This window comes from Scleropages formosus, chromosome 24 (genome assembly GCF_900964775.1).
Source record: "Scleropages formosus chromosome 24, fSclFor1.1, whole genome shotgun sequence".
Classification (NCBI taxonomy): domain Eukaryota; kingdom Metazoa; phylum Chordata; class Actinopteri; order Osteoglossiformes; family Osteoglossidae; genus Scleropages; species Scleropages formosus.
The window spans coordinates 1017532-1039653 of NC_041829.1; the positions used below are offsets into that span (position 1 = coordinate 1017532).

Consider the following 22122-nt stretch of genomic DNA (forward strand, 5'->3'; position numbering starts at 1 on the left):
TGAGATGAACGATGTCACACTTGAAAACCCCAGTTCTACACCCGCAATCCGCAATCACTGAACAGCAGTCCTCGTGGTCACATGTATAAAAGTAATGTCTGGGGCCCTCATTTGTGATTCATGGGCTGGACTGACCTCTCAAAGAGACACTGCTGCTATTACTAAGCAATACCTAGAGACCATCTTTGTTTTCTGTGCCACGTTATACTCGGCACTATGAAATATGAGCAGCATAAAGGAAGAGAGCAGTTTCAGTAAACCATTTACCCAAGGCTGTACATGGGGTGCTTCGGCAGGACAAACAGTATAAATAAAGGGCCATCCTTGATCCCCCCTGGGTACGCTGCCTGCAGAGGGCTGCTCCGACTGCTCCAAGGGCTCTACATGGTAACAAAGCCAGGGCACCAAAAAACAAGTGTCCTTCTCTTTTATCACTCTCCTGGAGTCATGACAAAGACTGTGGCGGCAAGCTTACCCCCCCAAAACTCCCTTCAGGAGAGGAGCAGGGAAGGGTTTCCATTGAAATCCACTTTAGAGTGAAAAAATTTACATTCTCAATTTCCTGCTTTGCCTATTCTAGGAACACAGTCTGTGCTAAACTGGTAAACTCAGAAATCCCCATTGGATACAGACTCTGCCTTGATAATTGCTCAACTATGCATGTCACAAAAAACCTTGAAAAAAGTGAACTCCAAGAGGCTCACCCACACTGTAAAACAAAAGGAGGTTGCATGAAAAGCAGCAACACACAGCAGTTTTCTGACTTTATCAAGTACCCGTGGGAATGCATATGCAGGTGAGAATGACTAACTGTGAAAACGTTTCCAGTCACTTTAGTTTAAATACATAATTTTTGGAATGACAGAGACAGTTTATGATAAAACAGTTTACTTGGGCCCCATAACTTTGAATTCATGTATGGGTTATTACATAAATTTATATAAAGCGTTCTACCTTCATCCCAAAGGACCAATAAAGTTATACAAAATTAATTCAATCTACAGGGTGAGTCAAAAGTCTGGAGCCACACAAATACTATAATAAGATGTCTTATCTTGGATTGGTCTAACCAGTACATTCACATTTATTCATTCAGCTGACACGTTTCTCCAAGGTGACTTACAGTGTTAAGGTTACAATTATTTACCCATTTGTACACCTGGGTAATTTTAGTTCGGGCATCGGATGCCCCTGAGCGCCTCCCTCTGGAGGTATACCAGGCACGGCCAACTGGGACGAGGCCCCGAGGTCGGCTCAAAACCTGCTGGAGGGATTATATCTCACAGTTGGCCTGGGAATGGCTGGGGATCCCCCAGGTTGAGCTAGAGGAAGTTGCAGGAGACAGGGGCTGCTGGGCCTCTCTGCTCCCCCTGCTGTCACCACGACCCTTTTAGGACAAGCGGGACAGAAGATGGATGGATGGTAATTTTAGTGGAGCAATTTAGGGTAAGTACCTTCCTCAAGGGTACTGCAGCTGGAGGGGGGATTCAAACCTGCAACCTATGGATCCAGAGGCAGTAGCTCTAAGCATTACACTATCAGCTGTCCCCAGCACCACACTTTAACATGTGTGCATGCCTTCAAGGAGTCCACGTTCTCTGACTCAGATGGTTGTTTAACTTTAAATATGTCACAGTGGTCACATGATCCCATTTCTATTTGGAATTATTGCATAGGTGAGTAATTTTAACTGTAAGAAAAAAAAAAGACGAGCTCCACTTGAAACAAAACGATGAATAAAGGGCATGGGTACTTTAACCCCGTTTGGAGCAATGATGGGAGAGGACACATCAAGCTTATGAAAGATGCTTCATTTTTTGGGACAGACATGTTTCCATGGGAAAGCCACATCACTGCTCCAAAATCATAAGTTTCACTGTATCAATTCAGGGTCAGCACCTTGATCAAGGGTATTACAGAAGGATATGGGGTATGAACCTAGATCCCTCAAGTGGAAGGCACTAGCTCTGTCCTCTACATCACCTGCTGCCCTTTGTCTTACTTAGCAGTGTGTGGCTGAAGATATGCAAATTCTAATTAAATTATAACTATGAAAGTGTAATAATGAAATTGTGATTTATTTATCTTGGAAAGGTATAATAAAGCTCTTAAGTACAGAGTCAATGGTGTCTATTGGTAACACTTGTTGCCCAAAATTTATCCTTACTGACTATGACATTGGTGGAAATTCTGGATTTCTGTAATATTTACAGATCATTGCAATAGTGGTGGGAGGCGTGGTGGTGCAGCAGGTTTGGCCAGGGCCTGTTCTGTGGTGGTAAGAGTGGGATATTTGTGTGTCTCTGAAGTGACCCAGTGCATTAAGAGGCAGCCCCACACCGTAGGGCCAGGGAGACACTGGTGACAAAGGGGAGTGACACTTACAACTGATGGTGATGCCCAGCTCCACACCAGTCTTCTTTGGTAGCTTCACGTGAAAAGTGCCGCTACTGGGAATAACCGATTCTGTACATTGGGGGACAAAACATGAACAGAACCTACTGTCTTGCAGCAAAAGATTAAGCACCCAGGGTGAATGAATGTACTGCTAATGAAGCTGAAGAAATTCAAAACTTCCACTGAATCCTGAGCAGCACAGCAGAATGATGTCATCTTCTAGATAACAAATGAACTCAGAAGAATGGCAAGCGAGCACTTAGAAATTACAGAGCACAACTGGTGCTCCTAACATGATCACTGAATAATTCATGTAGAACTGAAGAACACTTGTTTTAAGCAATGCTGAAACACATATCGCTTGTTCATATACAGATGTTACTGCTTAACATTTTCAACAACCAAAACTTTTGCTACGAGAAAAAACAACCTCAATGAATGTGTACATGGCCTCCAGCCAATGCTGACAGTCTGCCTGCCTCTGCCTGAGTTTGGTTGTTTATATATTGAACTACTGCTGTCATCTATATCTATGATTCTACTTCTCACTATTATATCACTAATATTCACCTTTATAATATGCTCATTATACATGCAAGAAAGCAGCCCAAAAGCAGATGATACATCTGTTAGAAGGTGCAGTGTGTACCTGCCACGTCAAACTCGATCTCCAGGGTGACCTTGCTGGTGATGCTGGAATCTCGCAGGAGCTGGTTGGCCTCCTCCAGGGTGCTGTCCTCTGTGGGGATGCCATTGATGGCCAATATGCGGTCACCAATCTGCAGAATCCCACACCTGCATCATACAGGAAGCCCACTGTCAAGCAAGTCTCGGGACCCTGCATATGTCCTCCTCTCCTAGAGTAGACCGTTTCTCAGTCTAAGCAACAGGAGAGTACCAACAAGTCATGCTTTGGCTTTTCTCACATCAGCTCATGAGGAAGGGGCCTTTCTCACACTCAATTGTCAGCACTTAGAGTCTATCAGTTAAGCCAACTTCAGCTGCCTGTTTGGAGCTGTCAGGTAGGTAGCTGCTAGGTCTGACCTAGTGGCAGCCTTATGTTACTCACCATGCTGGGTTATGGTTTGTGGGAAAGTGGGGGCCGGGCTGTCAGCAGGGAGGTGTTCCCCCACACATGTACAGTATTCATGAAATAATGCAATTCCATTAACAATTCCATTTTTATTATTCTTAATTACCATATTTCAGCACTTGTCTGGAATGAACCTCCATATATTACTGATTGTAAAGCAAAATTAAATTGAAAAAGTTGTTTTGACCTGTCTGCACAAAATGAATATTGGAATAAGAGAGAATGATGAAGAAATAAGCAATATAGTAGGTAATGAGGTATCAGTACTTTGTTTACTAAGCTCTGAGTAATTTCTGCAAGCATTTGATCCCAAATTTCACACAAAAAGGTCCATTCAGAGACAATTCTACAATGGGACACATTTTCCATCTTATCCCACAGATGCTCGAACAGACAATGGTCTAGGGACTGGGAGGCTCGTTATAGCACATTCACATTTATTCATTTAGCTGATGCCTTTGTCCAGAATGGCTTACAATTTTAGGCATACAATATTAAGCCACCTTGAATTTTTTAAAATTTTATCTTTAACTATTTACAGTGTTAGACAACTGCTGTAAATTGAATGATGAACGGTTATGACCTTCAGAATTTTTCTTCACCACAAATGTTGCATTGTTGGCATGACTGCCTTGCTGAAAAACAAGCACAGCATTTTCACTGATCAAATTTCTCAGCAGAAGTACCGTTCCACACTTCTTTGGTCATTATTCCCTCAGTAAATTGTTGGGTGCCAAAAACCATTTGTTGTCATGGAGCCATGGACAAGAGCAGAGCCCCTGATGCTCCTGATGGTCTCTAGTTTCATGGCCTCTAGAGTTTTTTTTCTGGATGTTCTTGTAGTCATCGTTCCAAAAGAAGTTGAACTTGTATTATCACTCAATAAAACCAAATGACAGAGATCTGCTGGTTTGGACAGGTGGGTCTATGTGAACTCCAGTGCTGCTAGAGAACGACCTTCTCCTAGTGGTTCATGCGGTAGCTACATTTATGAAGTAAATTTCTCGCAGTTTGTACTGCTACTTGGACAATCGAGTTTCCTTCCAGTTTCAGCACCATTTACATTTATTCATGATTATTATTATCATGATCATCATCATCATTATTACATGCATATTATTAATTTATAAATTTATGATTATTAATATACATTTATTCACTACACAACCAGCAATGCCTAGAGCAGGGAAAACTGTTCCTCTACACACCTCTGATAACACCTTTGATTTTCCTGTGACAGCTTTGACTTCTGTCCCCTTCCTAGCTGGAGTTTCAGTGGGACTGGTTGTTTCAAAGTGTTTTACAGAATCTCAATAGCTGATTCAGGGATTTTGGTTATCATGCTGATGTCTCACTTTCCTTCTTTATTCCTCATTTAAACATCTTTATTTTCATTTCCATCTTGATTAATATCAAGAACACAGGAAAAGCAGAACAGCTGTAGAGCTATTAGTTCTGCATATTAGCTCAGGTGATTCTACTCATCAGTCTGTTTCAAAGTTTAAAATAAATGCAGATTTCTAGCAATTTAAATTTCCAAATTTCTGACTAAACTTGTCAAACATTGGTATGACAAGGGAGGTTTGTGGCCACAAAGGTTTATCAAAAAAAAAAAAAAAATTACAAATGACCCTTGGGTTATTGTAACTGCATCTGCAATGATATTTCAGGCGCACTGTAGATGGACACAGAGGGCTGTTTCCCTGTGCGATGGCGATAATTGTAACTCGGCTTTACTCAAGGACACGTAGAGAAAAGGAAGCTGAAAAGGCACAGAGGCACACCTCTCCGCTGGGCTGTCCGGATCGATGTAGGCGATGAGCGGAGGAGAGGTCAGGGTCTCTGTGGCGAACACACCCCCTTGTAGCTGGATCCCAAAGCCCATGATGGAGTCACTGATGAGGGTGACCTCGGTGGTCTCTGTGTGGACAACCTGGCCGGCAAGACCCAACGTACTGGAGGCGAGGGACACTGCGGAGAGACAGGCAGGGTGTTACAGCTGTTTACGGCTTTAGAGAGAAAGGCATAAACTTTACTCATCCGTACGGAAACAGCATGGTACTGTACAAGGACACAACATGGAGAAACAGTGAACAACAATTTGTCCAAATAAATCATAGGTACCCCGTATACCAGCAAGACTCAACAAACAGTCCTCTGTTTTTTTGCATAATCTATGCACCAAAGATAAAACAGCAAACAATTGGGCAGTTTTAAGGAAAACTGTTTTTTTTTAAATAAAAGCACAGTTTCAGTATATTTTTTGCAGTTTGAAACCTAAATTTCCTGTGAAATTGATAAAACTAATGTTTGATGTGGATATGAGAGCTGGAGATCCAGGCACACCACAGTAAGTAGGTCAGCTGGACATGTGAGAGACAAAAAACAAGGCGGCACAGGCAGACATCTAGCACACAGTATGAAGAGAACACAAGGATGAGGTGAAGAGCTTTAAAAAGAGGCATCACACATACAGCAGCATAACTGTATAACAGTGAGGACATCTGTGACAAATCCAGTGCACTCCACCCCATAATGAGAGTGAGATGACAGCAGTCACTGGTTGCACACAGTTCCAAACTAACAAAAGATAATAAAAGTCCCGTAACAGACTGGGGTTCCCTGCTTCACACCCTGTGCTTGCAGGATCCACAGGACCAGCTGCTGATAAAAACTAAATAAATTTATGAGTTTTCCTTTTTTAAATTCATTATAACATTACACTACACAACACATTTTTGTTCCTGGGTAGTAAGTGTTATTTCTTTATTGCTTATGTCTAAAAAGTATAGAAATTGGCTATTATTCCCTTAAAACTTTGCTTTTGTGACCAAGACAATGATATTTTGAAATTGACCTATTTCCAATGGGAAAACGGGTGAAAAAACAACATATGAATCAAAATGAACATGTATTTATACTAAAGTTATACAAAAATTACCACAAAAGATTTAGAAGTGAGTAGTTTTTCAAGACTTACGATTATATTGTAAATCACGCACACACACACACATTTTCGGAACCGCTTGTCCCGTCCGTCGCAAGGCACCCCAAGCGGGACTTGAACCCCAGACCCACCAGACAGCAGGACTGCGGTCCAACCCACTGCGCCACCGCACCCCCCGCCATAGTAAAAACATTTTTACAATCTCCCATCATGTTCTCGTTATAGTCTCCTTGGTAGCGGCATTCAAAGTCCAGTATATCCTGGTGGAAGCGCTCGCCTTGCTCCTTCCAATATGCTCCCATGTTCTCCTTGAATTTGTCAAGATGTGTGTCAAGGATATGGAATTTGAGGGACATCCTGTAGCCCATTTTGCCTTAGTTCTTCACCAGAGTCTCAACCAGCTCCACATAGTTGTCAGCCTTGAGATTGCCCAGGAAGTCCCGAACCACTGCAACAAAGCTGTCCCAAGCTGTTTTCTCCTTCCTAGTGAGCTTTTTGGGGAATTCCTTGCAGTCCAGGATCATCATCTTCTTTTTTTCTGACTTGATATAAATAAAAATGTGCAAATTCGCCTGTTTTCCCATTGGAAATAGTTACATTTCAGACTATCAGTTCCGGGTCACAAAAGCAAGGTTTGAAGGGAATAACAGGCATTTTATATACCTTTTAGGCATAATAAGGAAATAACACTTACTACTCGGGAACACACACATTTTCTGAACCGCTTATCCCATATGGGGTCGTGGGGAACCCGAGTCTACCCGGCAACAAGGGCAGAGGGGACACACCCAGGACGGGACACCAGTCCACCACAAGGCACCCCAAGCGGGACTTGAACCCCAGACCCACCAGAGAGCAGGACCCGGTCCAACCCACTGCACCACCGCACCCCCTTACTCAGGAACAAAAGAAAGTAAAAATTTGTTATACTTCTAAGGTTTCTATCAAAACAGGTTTAAAAATTAATTGGGGGGCATGTGTATTATTAAGCTTTTACTGATTGTAACAGAGTGGTGGGAATTAGGAATTGACTGAGTTAAAGATGCCTGGTCCAGCTGTGTTCATAAGTTGGGGATCCAGTGTACTGTGACAGGTACCCTCTGTAAGTTTGTTGAACACCCAGGATTGTACTGCAGTTCAGCTATTTGACATCTTACTTCTGTACAGACTGATGTGGGTTGTTCCATTAAATGTTATACAACCTGCTGCCCAAGACTGGACCAAAGACCGTTATGTCATTTAACTCCATACACACACATTTTCTGAACCGCTTGTCCCATACAAGGTCGCGGGGAACCGGAGCCTACCCGGCAACACAGGGCGTAAGGCCGGAAGGGGAGGGGACACACCCAGGACAGGATGCCAGTCCATCACAAGGCACCCCAAGCGGGACTGGAACCCCAGACCCACTGGAGAGCAGGACCTGGTCCAACCCACTGCGCCACTGCGCCCCCTGACTAACTCCATACAAATATACTTAATAAGGGATCAATTCGAATGAAAAAATTTTCATTTAGTAAGTTCTTTTAATTCTTTTGGAAATAAATGCAATACATTTAAACATGTAGTTTAAATGTAAATATTACACATTATACATTTGAACTACATCCGTCACATTTATACCCTAAAGAAAACCTTCTCCTGTGTGAAAATGTGTGAATAGGATTTTAATAAAGTGACCATATCACAGAACTCTACATGTTTCCTGGACAAGTCTTATAATTCCCTGCTCTATTTACCATTTGTATGATGGATTTCAGTGCCGTATGCTAGGGGCTGGCACACGTCTGGACAGTTGGACGTACAAAGTGGAATGTGGTGATGGATGAGTTGCTGACGGCGGGGTCATGCTGCACAGCATGGAGGGCTGTAGACAACAAGATATGCCTGCAGGGCTCCAAGCATCTGTTCCTCCAGCTGAGTGAGTGTTTGGCCACCATGCTGCAGACACCGTCTGGCTCACAGTGTTTTCAGCTGAACGAACGCCGCATGTGCAAAAGCTTTGGTATCCACCATTAGTGGAACACATCACCACTGTGATGGCTGTATGCATCGATAATCTCCTGCACCCACACTGTTGAGCCCTTGCCCCAATACGTGAAGGTACTGAGCTGCCTCTGCTGCACAAACACCCTTACTTTTGGATTTAAAAGCCCAGTGATGACATGTCCTTTTGGCACAGAAACCTTCCAGCTGAACATCCACTTCATCCAATGAAGCCCAACATACCACCGGAAGCAGGAGCACAGCACGCTGCCAAGTGGTTCACACTCCTCTATATCTACATCATCACACACAACGTCTACATACATCAGTGTGCTTTTTCACAACACAAATCCACTGACACCCCACTGCTCCACAAGTATGTCTGATGGATAAGCTAAAAGATACACTGTGCAGCCTCACATCTTATCAGTGCTACATTTTCTTCAAAGGACTGAATACAGGAAACATGCACCCTCAAAAAGAACTAGCTGTTGGTGCACAAGTAGACGTCCACTTATACATATTTGTCCTAAGAGGATCTGGACTTTTGGCCATCCAATTAACCTTATTACAGTGAGTACCCGAATTAGGAACACCCGACTTACGTACAACCCTTAGTTACGAACCACCCCAGTGGTAAAGCTTACTATATTATAAATTCGAGTTACATACAATGGTTTGTAATAACAAACAGACGCTACTTTGTGAGACACATCAAAACAATGCGCTTCTACAGCAGTTTGTTGGCTCGTGGGCGGGGTGCGTGAGTCCAAGGGAGGGCAAAGACTTCCTTCTTTTCAGTCAGACCACGTTGCTGTTAACAGTAGCTCGTGTGTTACTCTATTTGGCTTTAATTATTTCTGTTTTCACCCTCCTAACCATGGCACCAAACCGTGAATGTAATGCAAGTGATGGTGATGCAAAGAAAAGGAAAACAATCATGACTGGAACTAAAGTGGAAATAATAAACCGAAAGCTGAAACACCAACGAACATTAGAAAAGCAAACAAAGTTTCTTTAATGTGTTTTATACCAACACACACACATACATTCTCTCCTTCTCCTCCTCTCTCTCTAAATACTGTAGTAACATTTGTTATTATTATCTCTTTCTGTGTCTCTCACTATTATAAATACTGTAGTTAAAGTTATTATTTTTACCATTAGTTCTGCTCTGACTTGATGCACCTGTCCTGTTAGTCAGAACCTTGAACCCACCCCCCCCTCAAGAATTTGCCTGGATTCACTTTTGTGCAGAAAAAAAAGTTTAAGATTCACCTTCAGTTCACTAGTCCTCCCTCAAGATTAGATGAAGATTCATCGGTCATTCACTAATGCACAAAATATGTTAGGTCAACATTCACCTACTTTTAAAGTTGTCCTTCTCTCAGTGGTTATCTCTGCATCTTTTCTAAAAATGTGTTATTGTTCCTGAGGGGGTGCGGTGGTGCAGTGGGTTGAACTGCAGTCCTGCTCTCCGGTGGGTCTGGGGTTTGAGTCCCGCTTGCGGTGCCTTGCGATAGACTGGCGTCCCATCCTGGGTGTGTCCCCTCCCTCTCCGGCCTTACGCCCTGTGTTACCGGGTAGGCTCCAGTTCCCCGTGACCCCGTATGGGACAAGTGGTTCTGAAAATGCGTGTGTGTGTGTGTGTGTGTGTGTGTGTGTGTGTTATTGTTCCAAGTGGCTGTAACACACCATTCCTTTTTCTATTTCCAGAAACACTTTCACACCTTATAATATCAACTTTTGTGATATTCTTGAATGCTTATGCTTTTCTTGAATTTAGTTAGGATTCATGATACTAGTGGTTAATTAATTCATAATGCCAAGGAAAGGACAATCCCTCACCCAAGTTATTTCCATAAGATATAAGGACAAGAACTGAGCTGTTATCATAACGACACCTGAAACTGAACTGAGTAAACAAAGTAAACAAAAAATACAAAATAAAGAAAAATTTAAATTTTCAAATAAGTTTTTCTTAAATTACTTAATATTAAATCATAAAGTTAATTCTTACTAATATAAAATAAATTACAAAACTAATAAATGTTTAATTTTAAATAATTAATAAAAAAGAGAAATTAAGTTTACTTTTAACACATTTTACATTTATTCATTCATCAGGCGCTTTTCTCCAAAGTGACGTACATCCATCCATCCATCCATCCATCTTCCTCCGCTTTTATCCGGGGCCGGGTCGCGGGGGCAGCAGTCCGAGCAGAGTCCTCCAGACTTCCCTCTCCCCGCACACCTCCTCCAGTTCCTCTGGGGGAACCCCAAGGCGTTCCCAGGCCAGCCGGGCGACATAGTCTCTCCAACATGTCCTGGGTCTGCCCCGAGGCCTCCTCCCAGTGGGACAAGCCCGGAACACCTCCCCAGGGAGGCGTCCAGGAGGCATCCGGAACAGATGCCCGAGCCACCTCAACTGGCTCCTCTCGATGCGGAGGAGCAGCGGCTCTACTCCAAGCTCCTCCCGGGTGACCGAGCTCCTCACCTTATCCCTAAGGGTGCGCCCAGCCACTCTGCGGAGGAAACTCATTTCTGCCGCTTGTATCCGCGATCTCATTCTTTCGGTCATGATCCAGAGTTCATGACCATAGGTGAGGGTAGGAACGTAGATCGACCGGTAAATTCAGAGCTTCGCCTTACGACTCAGCTCCCTCTTCACCACAACAGACCGGTACAATGACCGCATTACTGCGGACGCCGCACCGATCCGTCCGTCAACCTGCCGCTTCATTTTTCCCTCACTCGTGAACAAGACCCCGAGATACTTAAACTCCTCCACTTGAGGGAGCAACTCCCCCCTAACCCGGAGGGGGCAATCCACCTTTTTCCGACTGAGAACCATGGCCTCGGATTTGGAGGTGCTGATTCTCATCCCCGCCGCTTCGCACTTGGCTGCAAACCTCCCCAGTGCACGCTGCAAGTCTTGACTTGATGAAGCCAACAGGACCACATCGTCCGCAAAAAGCAGAGACGAGATCTCGCGGCCACCAAAACAGACACCCTCCGTTCCCTGGCTGCGCCTAGAAATTCTGTCCATAAAGATAATGAACAGAATCCGTGACAAAGGGCAGCCCTGGCGGAGTCCAACATGCACCGGGAACAGGTCTGACTTACTGCCGGCAATGCGAACCAAGCTCCTGCTCCGGTCATACAGGGAACGAACAACCCGTAGCAACGAGCCCCGAACCCCATAATCCCGAAGTACCCCCCACAGGATGCCACGAGGGACACGGTCGAATGCCTTCTCCAGGTTCACAAAACACATATGGACTGGTTGGGCAAACTCCCATGAACCCTCCAGCACCCTAGTGAGGGTATAGAGCTGGTCCAGTGTTCCACGGCCAGGGCGAAAACCGCATTGCTCCTCCTGAATCCGAGGTTCGACTATCGGTTGGATTCTCCTTTCCAGTACCCTGGCATAGACTTTCCCAGGGAGGCTAAGGAGTGTGATCCCCCTGTAGTTGGAACACAATCTCTGGTCCCCCTTCTTAAAAAGAGGGACCACCACCCCGGTCTGCCAGTCCAGAGGCACCGTTCCCGAACTCCACACGATGCTGCAGAGGCGTGTCAGCCAAGACAGCCCCACAACATCCAGAGACTTGAGAAACTCGGGGCGGATCTCATCCACCCCCGGAGCCTTGCCACCGAGGAGTTTTTTGACTACCTCAGCAACTTCAGCCAGGGTAATGGACGAGTCCCCCCCCAAGTCCCCAGCCTCAGCTTCCTCTACGGAAGGCGTGTCGGAGGGATTGAGGAGATCCTCAAAGTACTCCTTCCACCGCCCGAGAACATCCTCAGCTGAGGTCAGCAGCGCACCACTTCCACTGTAAACAGTGTTCGTGGAACACCGCTTCCCCCCTCTGAGTCGCCGGATGGTTTGCCAGAATCTCTTTGAGGCCGACCGAAAGTCTTCCTCCATGGCCTCACCGAACTCCTCCCAAGCCCGAGTTTTTGCCGCGGCGACTGCCAGAGCCGCGCTCCGTTTGGCCCGTCGGCACCTGTCAGCTGCTTCAGGAGTCCCATGAGCCAGCCAGGCCCAATAGAACTCCTTTTTCAGCTTGACGGCATCCCTTACTTCCGGTGTCCACCACCGTGTTCGGGGATTGCTGCCGCGACCGGCACCAGAGACCTTATGGCCGCAGCTCCGAACTGCCGCCCCGACAATGGAGGTGCGGAACATAGTCCATTCAGACTCAATGTCCCCCACCTCCCTCGGGACCTGGTTGAAGCTCTGTCGGAGGTGGGAGTTGAAGACCTCTCTGACAGGGGCCTCTGCCAAACGTTCCCAACAGACCCTCACTATGCGTTTGGGCCTGCCAGGTCTGTCCAGCTTTTTCCCCCGCCATCGAATCCAACTCACCACCAGGTGGTGATCAGTTGACAGCTCAGCCCCTCTCTTCACCCGAGTGTCCAAGACATATGGCCGAAGGTCAGAAGAAACGAGCACAAAGTCGATCATCGACCTCCGACCTACGGTGTCCTGGTGCCAAGTGCACTGATGGACACCCTTATGCATGAACATGGTGTTCGTTATGGATAAACCGCGACTAGCACAGAAATCCAATAACAACTCACCGCTCGGGTTCAGATCAGGGAGGCCGTTCCTCCCAATCACGCCCCTCCAGGTATCACTGTCGCTGCCCACGTGGGCGTTAAAGTCCCCCAGTAGAACGACAGAGTCCCCAGTGGGAGCGCTTTCCAGCACGCCCCCCAGGGACTCTAAAAAGGCTGGGTACTCTACACTGCCGCTAGGCGCATAAGCACAAACGACAGTGAGAGACCGTTCCCTGACCCGAAGGCGTAGGGAGACGACCCTCTCATTCACCGGGATAGACTCCAACACATGGCGGCTGAACTGGGGGGCTATTAATAAGCCCACACCAGCCCGCCGCCTCTCACCTTGGGCAACGCCAGAATAGTGGAGAGTCCACCCTCGATCGAGGAGAGTGGTTCCAGAACCCAAGCTGTGAGTGGAAGTGAGCCCGACTATATCTAGACGGTATCTCTCAACTTCCCGCACCAGCTCAGGCTCCTTCCCCGCCAGTGAGGTGACATTCCAAGTCCCAAAAACCAGAGTTGGCGCCCGAGGTTTGGGTCGGCCGGGCACTCGGCCCCGACCACCGCCCAAATCACAATGCACCGGCCCCTTACGGTTTCTCCGGCAGGTGGTGAGCCCACCGAAGAGCGGCTCCACGTCATGGCTTCGGGCTGAGCCCGGCCAGGCCCCGTGGGCATAGACCTGGCCACCAGGTGCTCGCATGCGAGCCCCCCCCCCCCAGGCCTGGCTCCAGGGTGGGGCCCCGGTGACCCCATACCGGGCGGGGTAAACGAAAGCCTTGATTTTTCCTTCATAAGGGGTTTTTGAACCGCGCTTTGTCTCGTCTGTCATCCAGGACCTGTCTGCCATGGGAGACCCTACCAGGGGCATATAGCCCCAGACAACATAGCTCCTGGACTCATTCAGGCACTCAAACCCCTCCACCACGGTAAGGTGGCGGTTCACGGAGGAGAGTGACGTACATGTCAGAGAAAATACAATTTGTGCATTACATCAGGAGAAAGAGAGTCATAGTTGCAGACATATGATTCTTAAGTAAATCAAGTTTGTTTCCTTCAACTTTATGCACCGATGTTCATCGCACGAGTAGGTGCATAAAACTATAACAGACGAATCCTGATCACCTTCCTACAGATTTTATTTATTTTTTAAAAAAGGTGCACAAACACACACACACTTTCAGAACCGCTTGTCCCATACAGGGTCACGGGGAACCGGAGCCAACCCGGCAACACAGGGCGTAAGGCCGAAAGGGGAGGGGGACACACCCAGGACGGGACGCCAGTCCGCCACAAGGCACCCCAAGCAGGACTCGAACCACAGACCCACCGGAGAGCAGGACTGTGGTCCAACCCACTGCGCCACCGCGCCCCCCTCTGTGCACAAACATTTACATACAATACAGGAGTCGGAGCTGTGTAAAGGCTTATCTGGGCATAATCAGGAAGTTATGCTGCATGAACATTTATACATTACATGAGCTTGAGAGACTATAGGTGAAGTGAGTTTGGAAAAGGTGAGTTTTCAGACCCTTTTTAAATGCAGACAGAGTTTCTGCAGTTCTGAGTGAGAGGAGGAGGTCATTCCACCACAATGGAGCCAGAACTGAGAACCTCTGTGCTTTACCTTCCGTGTGTGAGACCACCAAGCAAGCAGAAGTAGACGAGCAAAGCAGTCTGGTTGGGATGTAGCGGTTGAGAAGTTCTGTAAATAGCTAGGAGCAGTTCTATTGATCCATTTGTAGGCAAAAACCAGGGTCTTAAATTTGATCTGGGCAGCTATAGGAAGCCAGTGCAACAAGTAGAGGAGATACATGACTTTGGCAAGTCAAATACAAATTGTGTAGCAACATTCTGTATCAGCCGTAGAAGTTTAATGGCAATAGCGGGAAGGCCAGACAGGAGAGAGTTGCGGTAGTCCAGACAGGAAGTCACCATGGCCTGGACAGTTGGGCAGGGTCAGTTGTGAGGTAAGGATGGATCCCACTGATATTATGCAGGATGTATCTGAGATCCAGGTTGTGGCTTCGATGTGCTGAGAGAAAGACAGACTTGAGTCAATTGTTACTCTCAGATTCTTAGAGAAGGAGGTAGGCAAAATGAGTGAGTTGTCCAGTTTGATCAATAGATCGTGACAGGAGGACAGGCCAGCTGGGAGGTGAAGAATGTCTGCTTTGGAGATGTTGAGTTGGAGATAGTGATCAGACATCCATGCAGAAATGTCTGACAGGCAGGCAGCAATGTGTGCAGAAATGTCTGATGCTCCACGTAGAAAGGAGAGGAAGGGCTGAGTATCATCAACATAGCAGTGGTGTTTGAATCCGTGGGACACTATGACCGGCCCGAGGGAAGAGGTGTAGATCGAAAAGAGAAGAGGACCCAGTACTGAGCCCTGCAGGACACTGGTTGAGAGAGGCAGAGGAGAAGAACAGGAGCTCTGCCAGACACTTGATAGGATCTGTCAGATAGGTAGGACTCAAACCATCTAAGTGCCACTCCTTTGATCCCAAAGTGACTAAGAGAGGAGAGTAGAATCCGGTGCTTGACAGTGTCAAATGCTGTAGACAGATCGAGGAGGATGAGGACCGAGGAGAGAGAGGTGGCTCTAGCCGACTGGAGAGCATCAGACACCACCAGAAGCAACGTCTCTGTGGAGTGACCAACTTTGAAACCAGACTGATATCCATCGAGGAGATGGTCCTGGGTGAGGAATTCAGATAGTTCATCACAGGCCGCCTGCTCTAGAGTTTTAGACAGGAAGGAGAGGAGGGAGACTGGTCTGTTGTTCTGGATCGGATTGGGATCCAGGGAGGGTTTCTTTGACAGAGGTGAAATGAGAGCAGTTTTGAAGGCAGCAAGGAAACAGCCAGAGGAGAGCAAGGAGTTGTTGATCTTAGAGATGAAGGTGGAGAGCTGGCGGGAGATGCTCTCTAGGAGTGACGATGTGATCGGATCAAGTGAGCAGGTGGTGGCTCTGTGTGATATCAGGAGGTTGGAGATTTCAGGTTTGTAGAACGGCTTGAATTTGGAGAGCATGACTTTGCAGGGAGGTCCAACGCGAACTGGGCAGGGTGATACTGAGAACTTTTCCATGATTGCATTGACTTTGTCTCTGAAAAACAAAGCAAAGTCATCGGCAGTGAGAGAAGGAGGAGGGGGTGGCGGAGGACACAGAAGGGATGAGAAGGTGGCAAAGAGTCTGTGGGTTTTTCAGTTGCAGACCGTATTTTGTCGTGGTAGGAGGTAGTTTTAGCTGAAGAGACACCAGAGTGAAAAGTAGCTAAGAGTTATTTGTAGGCATCCAGGCCCGAGTGAGTCTAGGATTTTTGCCATCTTCGCTCTGCAGCCCGGAGTTTGGTCCTTTTAGCATGTTACATATCAGTCAGTTATGGGGTGGCATGGGGTGAGCTGGTCTAGACTGGAAGATAGTGGACAGAGCGAGTCAAGGTTGGAAGATAGAGCAGAGAGGAAAATATTAATGGCATCGTCTGTAGATAGATCCGAGAACTGTGCAGCAGAAGGGAGAGCGGACAGCGTGGCAGAGGCAAAGTAGGAAGGTGAGAGAGATTTTAAGTTGCGGAGGAAGGTGACAATGGGTGCAGAAAAAGGCAAGGGATCAGTGGTGAAGCAGGGTTGAAAGGAAATGAAGAAGTGATCGGAAACATGCAGCGGAGTAACAGAGAGGACAGGAAAGCCACAGTTACGGGAAAATACAAGGTCAAGACAGTTGCCCGCTTTGTGAGTAGCAGGGGATTGGGGCAGGGAGAGGTCGAAGGACTGGAGCAACAGAAGGCCACTATGTCATCGACATGCAGGTTGAAGTCACCCAGGAGAATCAATGGAGTGTTGTCCCCTAGCAGAGAGCTCAACAAGATGTCGAGGTCATCCAAGAAGCAGCCAAGAGGGCCAAGAGAGCGATAAAGAACAAACACAAAAAGAGTGATTGGGGCAGTAATAGAGACAGATAGATCATGCAGGTGAAGAGGAAGAATAGAATATTTCCACCGGGGAGAGATGAGCAGGCCTGTGCCTCCACCTCTGCTGGAGGGATGAGGGGTGTAAGAGAAGGAGTAGTTAGTGGAGAGAGCTGGGTGTGACTGAGTGTCTGGGGTGATCCAGGTTTCAGTTAGGGCCAGGAGGTCCAGTAAGAGATGGGAGGCGTAGGCTGGTATGAGGTCAGCCTTTCTCACTACAGGCTGGCTGTTCCTGAGTCCCATGGAGAAATTGAAGCAGGATGGAGGGTTTGACAGATGAGGATAATCCAGGTTACTGTAGCAGCGGGAAAGTCCGGGTCTCCAGCGGAGACGACGTCGCACGGCTAGGTTGTCGTACAAAACTTTAACGGTCGACATTGTCGAAGCAGCATCCATCACGGAACGCGCTGCCAGTAGCCTTCCTCGGTGGACTCCAACAGGTCGACTCCCTTGTCTTTGCACCCCGAGTCTTTGCGCTAAGAGGCTGCCGCAACCACTTACACTACGGGTCACCAGCTGCTATTTACACCAGGTTAATTCCTGTCATCTGAGATTCCTAATCGAAATCAAAACTACTCCAACAATGGCAATCAAAACAAACAAACAAACAGATGCGATTAATTGATCAACGGCATCATGCCCAATCTACGCTACGGGACACAGAATTGTTTCGCTTTACATGTGCCCCAACAAACAGGAAATATAATTAAAACAAACAAATTAATAAAACAACCACTGACAACTACACAAACACACAACCGATTGCTTCTGTCTATCTGCACAACTACAGGACAAGAATGCACGTCAGGGAAAAAGCGGTAGCAACAATAAACATCAGTGACAGACCTCCAACGCAAAATAGAAATATAAATTATTAAAAACGTAATTAAATAAATATACAAAATATAAGAATTTGAAAGGAAATAACTAAATTACAAAGAGAATAATAATTTTCTAATTTAAAATAAATTCAATAAAAGTAATTAATATTTTAATTAACTGAAAATAAAACTGATAAAAATAAAAAATAGGAGTTGTCTATAGTACCGTTAGTCCACGATTTGATGGTAATTTGTTTCCTTGTAAACTCTGTTCGTCAGACTTTCATCTTTCAAAAAATTTGACAAGGTCAAGATTCATGTCATTTGTACAATTCCTCAGTGAACATTCGGCATGAAATCAGTGTTGGGTGCTTGAGGGGGTTGGGTTTGAGGTTCAGACTGATGGATGCATAAAGACAGACTTAAGAATGGAACTCGTTCATAATTCGGGGACTGCCTGTATATTAATTTTGAGGCCCAGTGGTGGTCTAATGCTGACTGCTCTATCTCCTGTCTGATAACATCATCTCGCAACTCCGCTACAACACAGCCATATTTCTGTTGTTTCGATCTCAGTCAGGGTTACCCAGCTGTATGAATGGATAAAAACTGTAAGTAGCTAAACATTGTAAAATCGCTTCGGAGAAAGTGTAAGCTAAATGAATAAATGTAAATGTTTTGGTGTCTAGCGGCAACTGCATTTTGTTTACAAAACATTTTGGATTCCTTTAATTTTATTTAAAATGGTTAGCAAGCAAAACAGTGAATGGTGCTGAGAAGGGAAAGTGGAAGACAGATTCAAGAACAAAAGTGAAAATAATACTGAAGCATGAAAATATAATTGCAATACTGGTGGCCTATAACCCACTCTGGATGATGGGCAAAACTATTATTTAAGTTATTATTTTTAAAAGTATTATTTCATTCTTAGGGGGGTGCGGTGGCGCAGTGGGTTGGACCACAGTCTTGCTGTCCGGTGGGTCTGGGGTTCGAGTCCCACTTGGGGTACCTTGCGACGGACTGGCGTCCCGTCCTGGGTGTGTCCCCTCCCCCTCCGGCCTTACGCCCTGTGTTGCCGGGTAGGCTCCGGTTCCCCGCGACCCCATATGGGACAAGCGGTTCTGAAGATGTGTGTATTTCATTCTTAATAATGTATGAGCTTTGTGATAAATATAACAAAGCCCTATTAAATAGCATTCATTAAATTTTACATATTTCCTCAGAGTTTATGTTATATAAAGGGATTTTTGACTTATAGTGAGGCTGTTGGAATGGAATCCTCTCATAAGCCTAAAACCATCTATATAGTAGTACTGAATACTACCCACGTGCATGGTAATTAAACTGTAATAAGATACACCATCACTGGGGAAGCTGGTAGTGTAGTGGTTAAAGTTGCTGCTTCTGCACCCAAAGGGGGTTGAATCCCACCTCCAGCTGCAGTACCCTTGAGCAAGGTACTTACCTAAATTGCTCCAGTAAAATTAACCAGCTGTATACATGGGTAAATGGTTGTAAATGCTGTAAGTTGCTTTGGAGGAAAGTGTCATATAGCAACAACTGTCACAGCCAAAAGTACACTTAAAGAGTTTGTATATTTCAAAGTCCTGAAACTCTAAGTAGCCATAAAACTATACAGGAGCTACAGTGGGACCAAAAATGATTTATCTGTTCCTCAAATACACACACTCAATCAGACGTCCTTTATGGAATTAATTATATTGCTCATTCATTTTTTGTGGGCAAGCACGTCGCAGAAATCAATAAATTATAGTTACTATATTTTATTTCTTGTTTCCACACCGGCAAACAGTCAATTTGCAGATCCTGAGCAGGACTTTGTGACGCTAAATACAAGAGGGAATCACTGAGATGAGACTGTCTCTTCTGCTGCGTGGACTGCAGCTCCATCGCTGTGGAACAGATCCCTGGCAGTGGGCGATGAGGGGTTGGGGGGTCTCTTGTAAAACCGGATCGTATAGCAGTGACTCCAGAGTGTGTTTCACGAGAAACTAACCAGCTCTCACACCTTTGGTGTGTGAAATGCCAGAACTCTTTGCTAGACATGACAAGGGAAGCAGCCAGACTCACTCTGTGTGTGTGCGTGTGTGTGTGTGTGTAAGGAATCATCAGCTGGAGCTGTGAGCATCTTCACATGTATCATCAGTAAGCAGGAAACTGTGTTTCACTCTGTCACAACCCTGCTCCCCACGATGCACCTCAGAGTTTTCTGGAAACACTCCTGCACTGCAGCGGCTTCAACCAATGTGTTTATGTATTTTTTATTATTTTATTTTATTCATGGCACCAATGCCAGTGCAGACCAAACCCCTGTCCATCTTACACAACAACAGGAATCACTTCTTGGCTCAAACTATAACATGGCACACGGGTGTAGGTGGAATTTAAAAAACCCTTTTCCAACAGAGCCTTGGGAGAAAGTGCTTATTCTTTATCAAAGCAGGGAAAGTTTCACCTAAAAGCGGATTAGCAGGGGAAAAAAAAGTCAATACTGGAAATCTTGGAGAGAACCGGAGGCGCGGCGTTGCCTTGGCCCAGTGGAAACGTGCCAGGGAAGCGTTCGGAAACAATGCCCTTTACTGCACAAAGATTTAATTACATTCCTCTGTGGCAGAGCACATCACTTTATGAGATGACAGCTCACTGAAATCAGATTAGCCTCCTTGAAGCGTTAGCTAAAAGCTACATTATGCTAATAGACGCCCACTGAGGCCTCTCTCCACCTCGCCAATGCCGCATTCATCTCTTTAAAAAAAATTTTTTAAAAATTTTTAAAAAACTGCGCTTTGGCATCACTGCAGCCTTTAAAGTGAAGTACACAAAATCTACCAGAAAGTGCTACAGAATATCTTTGTGGGAATACTTCAGCACTGTTAAGTTCTCTGCTAGGATGCAGCACCCAGATGAAATACTGCACTGAAAGCCTGACCAAGGAGCTGTTATTCACACTGATGACATGGCACTACTTCCTGCTATGCTCTTCATCGTTATGCACAGCGATTGAAAGCTCCAGGATTACCTTCACGACTGGCAGATGGCATCTTCCCCACATTCACAGAGGAACTCACACACCGTAGTAAAACATCAAACTTTACTTCCTAATACCTCCTGCTAATACACACACACACACACACACATTTTCAGAACCGCTCGTCCCTTACGGGGTCACGGGGAACCGGAGCCTACCCGGCAACACAGGGCGTAAGGCCAGAGGGGGAAGGGGACACACCCAGGACGGGACGCCAGTCCGTCACAAGGCACCCCAAGCGGGACTCGAACCCCAGACCCACCGGAGAGTAGGACTGCGGTCCAACCCACTGCGCCACCGCACCCCCGCACCCCCTACCCCCCTGCTAATACATCTAATACTATTTATTCATCATCAGCTCACCTGAAACAGGTCTTTCCACTGAGGGAGGGAACCAGAGCACCCAGAGGAAACACACATACACGGGGAGAGCACGCAACTACATCATGCAAACTAGGCCACAGGACCAAGAACTGTCCTCTCACAACTGACATGATGATGTCCACTTGGCACAAACCTGACTAAACGCATCCTCAGCCACAAAGTTCCCGTGATTTGACTCCCGCATGAGAAATGAGAACTACCTGGGAAACCCATGGCTGAACCTGCACGCCAAAGCGCTCCACATTGGCTACATGAGACTTGGCAAGTCTCACTGGGTCAACTGCCTCGAGACTGGATCATGTCCTTTGTCTTCAGAGACACTAAATTTACATTTATTCATTTAGCAGATGCTTTTCTCCAAAGCAACTTACATCTCTGAGAACAATACAAAAGATGCATTACATCAACAAAAGGAGAGATCTGGATGCAGACACAAGTTTTATGTCGCTTGATGAGCTGGTTTTTCTAGTTATAAATGCTGTCTTTGAAGTTCCAAATGAAATACGCTAGATTGCCCAGGGTGGTTTGGCAGCCGCTGGTACTTGAATGCCCAGGGGTTTATTATTCTCTCTTTCTTTGTGCTCAGGGGTTTTTGTTTTCCTTTCCTCAGCTGCCAGCTGAATTACTTAGTAACCGTGTCTAGCGTTATCATTTATTCTTAATTTGTTCATTTGTGCTGTGTTGTCCAGTCCATCGATCCGCATCACTCTGTTGAGTTCAATTTAAAAACAAACAGAATTGAACTTAAGAAGCAGCGGTAAAGCGGTTTCACACATACTCAGTTTCAGTTAAAGTCTCCAGTGATGGGTTTTATGTGACCCGTGTGGCTGTAAGATTGCTCCGTTGTGACCTCACACCACAGGACCCTGACGAATGACAGCCCCGCTTGCTCCCTGTGTGCC

General features: G+C 46.0%; 1 protein-coding gene across 7 annotated transcripts in view; it reads right to left on the reverse strand.

The window, feature by feature from the left end:
- Positions 1 to 22122, reverse strand: part of grip1 (glutamate receptor interacting protein 1) — a 253835-nt gene that overhangs the window by 19112 nt on the left and 212601 nt on the right. For all 7 annotated transcript variants that reach the window (XM_018755972.2, XM_018755974.2, XM_018755971.2 and 4 more), the window contains 3 exons: positions 5275 to 5461; positions 3047 to 3192; positions 2386 to 2466 (listed from right to left, as the gene is read on the reverse strand). In XM_018755972.2, the coding sequence (XP_018611488.1) occupies positions 2386 to 2466; positions 3047 to 3192; positions 5275 to 5461 (414 nt within the window). The remainder of the gene's footprint in view (positions 1 to 2385; positions 2467 to 3046; positions 3193 to 5274; positions 5462 to 22122) is intronic.